The 10,409-nt window shown below is 39.7% G+C and overlaps 1 protein-coding gene across 1 annotated transcript in view; it reads right to left on the bottom strand.

Moving 5' to 3' along the window:
* The window catches only part of khdrbs2 (KH domain containing, RNA binding, signal transduction associated 2), a gene marked incomplete at its 3' end in the record, with an annotated part of 93,606 nt that extends 85,883 nt beyond the window's left edge, over window positions 1-7,723 (bottom strand). The window contains exon 1 of the mRNA XM_084076740.1: window positions 7,596-7,723. Coding sequence (XP_083932866.1) covers window positions 7,596-7,686 — 91 coding nt within the window. The 5' untranslated portion in view covers window positions 7,687-7,723. The remainder of the gene's footprint in view (window positions 1-7,595) is intronic.
* Window positions 7,724-10,409: the final 2,686 nt, after the last annotated feature.

Here is a 10,409-nt window from a genome sequence, read left to right as displayed (position 1 = left end):
ATAACAATAATAATAATAATAATAATAATGTAATCTATCTGCTCACATCAAACACATGGCTAGAAATATAGGCAGGTTTTTGTTTAGATTTGTGAACATTTATGCATTTCATTTTGGAGTAGAGGCAATTCAGACAGATATTAGGACATGAATAGGCATAAATAATGAAGAAAGTATAGATGCAAAACACAACCTTGTTTTGATGGGTCTTGTTCGTTCCAACTGAGAAATATTCAGATTTCCAGGATCTTTAACACCTTGAATTATTCATGCTTTTGTTACTTTGTGTTTAGACTATTGTAATTCCCTCTACTTCTGTCTACATCAGTGCAGTCAAAATGCAGCAGCAAGACTTCTAACTCAATAAGGAGAAAGGATGATTAAGGACCAGTTTGCCTCCATTTTAGACAGACTGCTATTAGTTTGAACAACTTACGCCCTTATGAGCTTATCTTAAACCTTGTTGTATGATTGTGTATCGCAGCGAAGATAGCTGATCTACTGTACAAGCTCACAATGTATCACGATGCAACCTGTTGCGATCTTGTAGATCTGCTATTTTCTTAAACTCTGGCCGCTACTGCGTCCCTTATGCCCTTATGTGGAGATCTCTGTACTGTATCTGTCTTTCTACCAGTGTCCCTTTTAAGCCCATATATGGAGATATCGGTATCTGTCAGTCCATGTCCATTTTAGGCCCATATATGGAGATCCCTGACATCAGACATCATCAGTATATGCCCATAAATTGGCTTGGTACGTCTGAGTCAGAGTCCGTCCGTCCGTCCGTCCGTCTGTCCGTCCACCCGCCCGCCCATCCGCCCATTAGCTACTTTAAATATAGGATTGGGGCACTTTTTATTTATTTTTATTCTTACAATTTTCACCTATTTTTACCATTATGGCCAACATAGGCCTGGACACAAGGTTGGAAGTGGTTAAAAGTGATTTGTTTGATACATTTTAAGCTGGTCTTCCAGATCTATGCTTCAGCTGTATGTCAGATCTGTAAATCCGGGAAGCGGCTGGAGGTCTACTGCCAGAGCCCTTTTAGCTGTCCTGAGCACTACTGAGCTTATTACAAAAGGTGACCAGGCATTTGCTGCCTGTCAGTGCTCCCAGGCATTGTAATGCCCTGTCAAAAGGACTCATTTTTTAAAGCCCCATTTAAGACATACCTGTGCAGGAAAGCCTTTTTTATGAAGAAAGCACATAATTCTTTACTGCTCTATTTTTAGCTTTATTTTCTTCAGTGTATGATTTGAATGGAAAAATGTAAATAGCTGGATTACTTACTACTAGTGTTTCTTTGTTGTTGTTTTTTTTATCTGTGGATCTTTGGATCATAATGTCTCAAATGAAAACTCTATTACCTAATACCTACATCAGCTCAACAACAACTATAGTTTCAATGATGTAAACATATTTTGAGTGGTGGAATACGGAAATGGTATTTTGAATGCACATTTGAATTGCACGTAACCACTTAACCCTTATACTGTACTTAGCTAACTGGAATCCCCCAGGGGCAGGCCCCCTCCTTTTTTCCTTCTACACCGAATATCTTATCCGAAAATAGCCGATCTAAAAGCTCACAATGTGAGCTTAGAATGGCTATTTTCGATGAACGTTTGCCCCTAGGGTTCAAATGGCTTGCAGATCTGCTATTTTCGCGGTATATTCGCCCCAGACCCTATGGTTCATGTGGCTTGTTGTAGATCTGCTATTTTCGCTAAATGCTCGCTCCGGAGTCCGTACTCTAGGATTCATGCGTAACTCTGACCACCTGGATTCCTGAATTCAAACCCCTGCTCTCCTGCATGGGAACCATATGTATAATACCTAGGGCAGTGGTTCTCAACCTGTGGGTCCCCATGATTTTCGGGGTCCCCAGATGACAGTGACAAAAAGTTACCTTTTTAATACCTTAAAAAGAATAACATAAATTAAATGAAAAAAGACCATTACTGCATCAAAAGTAATTAACAAACTATACTATAAAAACTGGTCAAACAATGACCAAATTGTCAAATAATATAAGAAAGAGGCAAACATTTTGAAAATGGCTGATCTACAAGCTAACAACGCATCGCAACGCGAGAGCTTGTAGATCAGCTATTTTCACAATATGTATCTGTGGAACAGAATCAAACTAAATGTAACTAGAAAAAGTGCTCCTCGGAGCACAGGTCTCCGCCAGGTGTTTGTGGAATTTCACGGAAATCGCAAGCTGCGTTCATGATTTGAGGCATTTTGTTCAAAACGGACCAATCCTGTACATTTTGGAAGCGAACCTTAGCCAATGAGGATGGAATGTGGGAAATCGGACAGATCCGTGTTGATCACATGACTATAAAGATACTGTGTACCGATTTGCATGACGTTTGGATAAAATCTGTAGGAGTAATGTAAAAAAAAAGGGTTTTGCACAAATCGGCCTCCAGGTGGCGCTATAACAGGCCCATTGGCATCCAGGGAGTGTGTGTGCACAGTTTTGCAGCGACCGGGCCGACGGTGCCAGAGATTAGCTGCTAACACACGGACAGGACACACACACGGACACACACACACACGGACGGATGGACGGAGGGTAAAACATACTCTCTCGCCATGCCTTTCGGCCTGGTGGAGACAATGAATGCCTCAACTCCAACAATTCCAAGTGGTTGTCAGGGTGGGGGGTCCCCAGTTCAAATATGATTATTTTGGGGGGTCACGGCCTGAAAAGGTTGAGAACCACTGCCCTAGGACACCCTCCTTCCGGGTAATCATTACGCCATTGTGCCCACTAATCGCATGCGCATTGGTGTCCTTTATGCGTTTATGTCACAAACTACCTGAAGCCCAATGGTCGAGCTCTGAACTTGTGAGTCCGAAAAAGTTACAAATAAAGTTCAAAGTTCATGAAAAGTGTTATCCTGTTAAAGAGGCAATTAAGGACCATGGAGCCTATATATGTGTTTGCGTAGATTGTTCAGTCGGTTTTAAATTGAGTTAAAGTAGGGTGTTTAAGATGTGGGATGTTTACTGTGGGTCGTTGGGCTAAATTATTCATTCTAGTCACTGAGTACTTACATTTGATTTGGTTAGAATTATTAGGCCATTTTGCTTTTAGTGTTCTGTTGTTGTGTTTTCAGAACCACACATACAACCCAACTGTGAATAAATGACACTTAGCTGGCATCCAGCCCGTTTATTGGACTCAGTTGATACCACCACAGCTCTAACCAGGCTCTCCACAGTGATTTGACTTTCACAACCAGTTTTCACAAGCACAGGTCTCTACCATGGATTGTCCTTTGACTGAGCTATAGATGTTAGTTGTTGTTTTTTCCCTGTGTGTGGAATCCAGGTGTTTACACTTGTATGAGAGAGCTCCACACAGCGAGAGTTATCCTGGTCCTCTTTTAAAGTCTTGGCTTTAACACCACATGTGGTCCATTCTTTGTTGCTTTGGCCCACATAAGCTTGGGAATGCAGTGCACCTCCTGAAGACATTCGACATTTCGAACAACCTTTTGACAGACAGACCTTTACTGTATATTTTGTCCCATTGTACTTGTTTTTCTCGTTTGTAATTAGTGGTAAATGCTTTCTTAATTGGTGGGATTTTATTTGTATTCTCTAAAATACATAGTTCAGCGATTAGTCACCCCATGGATCTCATGGATATTTTTTTGTTTTTGTCGCATTCCTAAGCCAATAATTTGATGACCAGTGATGACCAATTTGATGACAAGTGATGACCGGTAGTCAGCGGTTCCGGTGGGAGACACAAAGGAGACTCTTTGTGTCTCCTACCGGAACCACTGCCGTCATAAAATTATTGGCTTAGGAATGCGACAAAAACAAAAAAACAACCATGAATTCAAGTCCCTTTAAGCCTGTTTTAAGAAGTGCTACACTGCCTCTGTGGGGGAGATTTTAAACTCCTCATTTCCTCAAAGAACAGGCTTTGCTCTATAATGACTATAAATCTACTGAGACACATTGTTTGAGAAATGCTATGCATTACATACTGTATAGTGTATTAATAGTACATGTATTCCATATTAATGTAGTATATTAAACTAATATGCATGTTGTGGATGGTGAACATAATCTTTGTGCTTGGTGATAAATTGCTTTGAATACATAAAACTGGATGCTGTTCCACTAAATTGTGCATGATTGTGCATATCTTATATGTGCATAATTTGCTGTGCTTGTGTGATGTATTTTTATTTTATTTTATGCACTGTCTAGCAAGCTGAATTCCCCTGGTTTCATGGTTTAATATTGTACCTGTTTTTATCTGAAGGTCTTACCAAACAGACCGAAATGTCATGTTTTCAGCATAATAGTCTTTTCTACAACAGTTGAGCAGCCTTTACTCTCTAAACCAGTGGTTCTCAAACTTTTTCATGCCAAGGACCCCTAAATGAATTTGTATTGGGCCGCGGACCCCCCATCTGAAAGGGTTGTGTGCCAGGGACCCCATACAAGATGTGTGGTGTTAAAAATGTCAACAATATTCAAACATTTTGAAAGAATGTCAAGATTGTTTGAAAATGGCTGACGTGTATTTAGGGCCCTGGGGGTCCCCGGACCCCACTTTGAGAACCCATGCATTAGACAATGGACCACCATAACTCTGAGAGTGTACAAATGGAACCAAATGGACCCGTAAGGGTCCATTTGGTCTTACAGTTAGCCACATAAGGGTCCATTTGGTTCCCAACTATCCATCATTTATCTGGGGACCCCCTGGAACCCCCTCAAGGACCCCTGGGGGTCCCCGGACCCCACTTTGAGAACCACCGCTCTAAACTTCATATTGTACCGTAATCACGTGAACCCTAGCTTCCCTTTTCTGGGCATGTCGTAACGAGCAAACCTTTGGCGAAAATAGCCAATCTACAAGCTGTCAGGGACCGAGTTGGTCGGAAGGAGAGACACAGGCCAACTACAGAAATGAGAAACATTACTAAGTGTTCCATATTATCAGTGGTTGGAAAAAGTACTCCGATATTTTACTTAAGTAAAAGTATCAATACTGCAATATAGAAATACTCTGTTACAAGTAAAAGCCCGGAATTCTAAATTTACTTGAGTAAAAATACAAAAGTATTGGTATCAAAATGTACTTAAAGTACCAAAAGTACCAAAATGTTTGAAAATAGCAGATCTATAAACTCACAACGCGTCGCATTTTCAAATAGCCTAGGTATAAAATAAGGCTACAGTGGTTAATGTATGTTTTATAATATCATAATTTATATCTGAAAAGCAACTAGTAGCTAAAGTTTTCAAATAAATGTAGTGGTGTAAAAGTACAATATTTGCCTCTGAGATGTAGTGGAGTAGAAGTAAAAGTATTGGAAATACTCAAGTAAAGTACAAATACCTCAAACTTTTACTTAAATGCATATGCACCACTGCATATTATCATATTACGCAGTTAAAGGATTGTAGGCTGGGGTTTAAGTCTACCTTGAAGTGAATTTGCCAAAAGAAGCGTAACAGATGATCCACTCTACATTACATGTACCATCACTGTAGAACAGTCATCCTCTGAAAAGTGGACCTAGTCCATTTTTACACTTTCAGAGTCAAATTAACACTCTTTTTAATTGGCAAGTGTCTCGTCAATTCATTCGGGCAGGGTAGCTCAAAGGACATACAACATCCTCTCCCACCAGAGAGTATTCCCCTCTGATGGAAATCTTTGATAACTTGTAAGGTGTAAATGTGCAAAGACATGTTGCATGATGCAACAGTTGCAATAGTAGAAGGATCTTTGAGTACTCCTCAGCTATAGTGATCTTATTGCAGATGCCGATTTGTTTTGTTTTTTAAGATTTATGAGATGCTGAGATTTTATTAAGGCACAGTAAGTGAACGCCCACTGTTTTAGATGTATTTCTGCATCAGGTCGCAGAGAGGCCAGAGTGTGGGTTTGCTGTTATTTATGCACTGGGGTTTTTGGGGTAGTTTTTTGTTTTTTTAAACAATGCTCTCTCGTTGTGTCAAGGATGAGGTCAACGGCACATTTCCAGCTCTGGTTCATAATAAATCAAGTTGAATCTGATGCAAAAGATGCAGTTTCTGGATAATAAGGTTACTTTGGACTCATTCTAAAATACCATTTCTAAATTAGTTATTTAATTTGTTGTTAAATGCTGACAGACTCTAAACATGTGACTGAAACCGAGCCTACTTCTAGGTCAGTATAAGGCTATGGGTTCAAATTGATTACATGATCCTGTATGACAAGTGTGTAGATCTTCGATCTTTTGTGTTGCAATAACAGGCTCATCTTAATAAGTATCCATGTATAGAAAACGTGTTATGCAAATGATCCTTTAACAGCTGTTCAGTGTAACATAATTCTGTGTATAAGTCATGTGTTGTGCTCCTTAGTTTCTTGTGGCTGACACATAGTGGCACAGTACTGCTCACAACTGTTGATGCACACAGTAAAATCCTCACCAAATGTAAATTTAATGACACATGATGTGCAAGTTTGAAATCAGATCAATCTCGCAATAAATCTGTGAGATTGTTAAAACAGGCTAAATGTCCCTGATCTCTGTTACTTGTGACGCTGAAGGTGGACTGGCAGTCAGAAACATTGATTCCTAATCAAATCAAATAAATAATGTAAATTTTGACCTTGGAGTCGCCCCAAAACACGCTCGCCCCAAAACGCGCTCGCCCCAGGTCAAATCCGACGACCTCGGAACGGTCGCCACCATGTATTCCAAAACTTAACCTCAGTAAAACTATGGCTAAACCTAACCTTATTATTCCTAAACGTAACCTCAGTAAAACTATGGCTAAACCAAACTGTAAACTGTAATTGTAACCTCAGTAAAACTAAACTTAACCTTATTCCTAAACTTAACCTCAGTAAAACTATGCCTAAACCTAAACTTATAGCCTAGCCCCACCACCCTCGAACTGTTTACTGTACATATTTTCCTTTTTCTTCTATATAGATGTGAGATTGTAATAATCTTTTCTTTTCTAACTGTTTATATACTATATAAGTATATTTGTCTGTCATTAAATGTTTCAATGAATTGAGTACAAAGGACCCCAATGGAAACAAGCCATAGGCTTTCTTGGGTTTAAAATCCTCTTAGCAGACCTTGTATTGAACTGCACTTTGCTTTTTTCCCCCAAACTGCTGATAAAGTATTCAATCAATCAATCAATCAATCAATCAATCAATCAATCAATCAACCTTGAAAATAAATGGGGGCGACTGTGTTTTGTGGCGAGGGTTCCGGTTACCCGCATCAGTAGTTCTAATGGCTATTAGGTCTGATTCACTTTACTTTCTGCACGCTGCGTTTCTCCACTGATAAGAAGAAGAACATCTTGGGCAAAGTTATAGATTCTACAGCTTAAACACCAGGACACATTTCTAAGTCAAGGACGAATTAACAAACCCTATATAATACAGCATGGTTGCTTTGATTTATTGCCGACACTATCACTGAGAGAATCGCCAATCACAATATGCAAATCAATGATGTTCACTCGCAATACTTAAAACAAAGAAAAAGGGGGGGAAAGAAAAAAGAACATAATAATCGACCTGAGCTTACCTTCTTGGACCAGACGCATCGCGTGCACAAAGGAGGGGTCCAGGGTGTCCTTCTCCACCGTTAGTTCAGGTAAGTACTGGTCCTGATGCATTATTATAGCGGTACCTCTTCACCGTTGGAGCAGGTGAGACGACAAGTAAATGAGCGTTGGAATGCAAGGCTACTCCTCTGGATCACAAGTCCGTTAAGACTCGATCAGCTCAGGGAAACCGAACGATCTTCTTCACACAGATCCACGCGATCGTACGTTTGACTGAGGAGTTGAATGAATTGAGAGGTGTGTGTGTGTGTGTGTGTGTGTGTGTGAGAGGCTCCCATTCCTCAGCACCCTGTGCTCTCTCCTCTCTTCTGTGCTCAGCACCTCTCTCCCTCTCAGAGCTGCAAACCGTCTAGAATAGATGATGCTCCCCGCCCCTCCGTATTGGCCATATCATCCTAGGACAGGAGTTGCTGGCAAGACATCTTGATATCTGTCCAGGACAGGGTTCCCCAAACACTGGGTCGGGACCCATTTGTGGGTCACGGAAACATTTGCATGAGTCGCCAGTAAATTTCCTTTTTAATTATGATTTCAAAAGATTAAAGGTAGGGTAAGTGATATTTTTCGGTCAACACAAAAAGTGTTTTGTTAAAAGGTTAAAGCACTATATTCTTAATCATTGCTATCGAGTGTTTGTTCAGTAACAGGGGTCTCCCTGTCTCTCCAGCTCTTAAATAATCTAATTACCAGAAAATACATTTTCAGGTAGGTGACAAAACTTCAGCCAATCAGGAGAGAGTACCTATTTATCAGCTTCATTTTTTTTTTAGTGTTCCAGCTCCAATTTTGTCTGCTCATTTCTTTGTGTCATCACTTCCATTTTAACTTCTTTAAATCTGTATCCTGACTGAGTTCTCTATACTGATTGGATAACATAGGTATCCCGACCTGAATAATGCATTTTCTGTTTAATAAAGATCTGGAGAGACATGGAGACTCCTGTTACTGAACAAACACTGAGGACTATCAGAATATAGAGCTATTTAACACTTATTTTAACCAAAGAAAATCACTTACCCTACCTTTAATGGGGGGGAAATGTTGCATCAAAAATGTTCAGAGATAACTAGAATTTCATATATTTATTTCAAAAGAACTGCAAATTTGAAAAAAAAGAAACCTAAGGGATAAGGAATAGCCTAGTGAAAATAGCCGATCTACAAGATGTGAGCTTGTAGATCACGACACGTTGTGAGCTTGCTTGTAGATCTGCTATTTTCACTAGTTTGGGTCACTGGAAGACATCAAATTCCCTTATTGGGTCTCGAGCAAAAAAGTTTGGGAACCGTGCACTGGTCCAGGACACTAGTACATGCACAATTGAAGTTGCACTTGGAACCCAATTAGATTTAGGCAAATATAGTCTCTCTTTTAAATATCAATGCATTGCTCAGATTTGCTCTCTGTTGACATTTACAGTAGAGAGCATTTCCACCAAAACATTGAAAGAAAGAAAAGGAAAGGAGAAAAAAAAATCTGAAATTTGTGGCTGCCTTGTGAGCTTGTAGATCGGCTATTTTGCACAATTGAAGTTGCAGTTGGCAGGAACCCAGTTAGATTTAGTCAAATTTAGTCTCCTAACTTGCCATATTGCTTCTGTAGTGATCATTAAACCATTAATGGAAGCCTACTAACATTACCCTGAATAACCTTTGAGAACTGACTGCCTGACTGACACTGACTGATAGATGCAGAGTAGCAGCCCAGCCCTACTTTAACCAAATGTGTGTGTGTGTATATATATATATATATATATATATATATATATATATATATATATATATATATATATACGTTGTAACTTTGTATTACCCAGAGTCAGCGCAGTATGCGAAATGATAATGTCATTGACAAACAGCTCTAACATTAGTTCAGCTGCACCAAGAAAATTACAATGTGGTGGTGGGCCACAAGGGCGAGTGTGTAAATGTGATTGTGTTTGAGGTAATTGGTACTCCAGTAATCTGCAGAACGGGCTGCTCATTATTGTCATTTCCAGGTTCTGGGGGAGAGAGACAGACCTGCACCTGAATGGAATGTAAAGCCAGTGTCGCTGTCCAAGGTGCTGCTTGGTGCACACATGGCTGTTTTTCATTGTGATTTGTAATTTAACCTCAACTTCTTTTTTACATGAAAGGTTCTGCAATTTTATATAGTACTTATGTGTTCATAAAGACCTTAGACATGGAAATTAACCATAGTAAAGCTCTATTGTGTAATGTTCTTTAGCGTATAAAATGTTGTTTTGTCCAATCTGCACGGTAGAGTATGTTAATACAATATAACTTATACAATTGGGGTGGTTGCATTTGGTCTCCCTGCTCTTCTATTGAGACATTTACATCCTGTGTCTTGGGGTTAGACATGACCTTTGACACCATGTTTCTGTTTTTTACATTTTTTTGCCTGAAGGTCAATATTAAATTTCTCCCCAGAGTAAGCATGCAGGCTCTGCTAGAGCGGTCGTTAAAATTTCAGCACTTGTGCAGGACACCCAGGTGCTAATCCAGGGTAGAACAGGTGAAGTTATTTTAATAATAAATACTGCATATTTGGTACACTTGTAAAGTAGGTCTATGCCATTTTGCTTAAAGGGATAATTCACCCAATGTTTTTAGTTTTTGTCGCATTCCTAAGCCAATAATTTTATGACCAGCGGACGGGTGGGCAGCGGTTCCGGTAGGAGAGACAAAGGAGACTCTTTGTGTCTCCTACCAGAACCGCAGCCGGTCATCACATTATTGGCTTAGGAATGAGACAAAAACGAAAACATA

This window comes from Gymnoscopelus microlampas (assembly GCF_963454915.1).
Source record: "Gymnoscopelus microlampas genome assembly, chromosome: 13".
Classification (NCBI taxonomy): Eukaryota; Metazoa; Chordata; class Actinopteri; order Myctophiformes; family Myctophidae; genus Gymnoscopelus; species Gymnoscopelus microlampas.
This window is presented reverse-complemented; position numbering and strand designations above follow the sequence as displayed.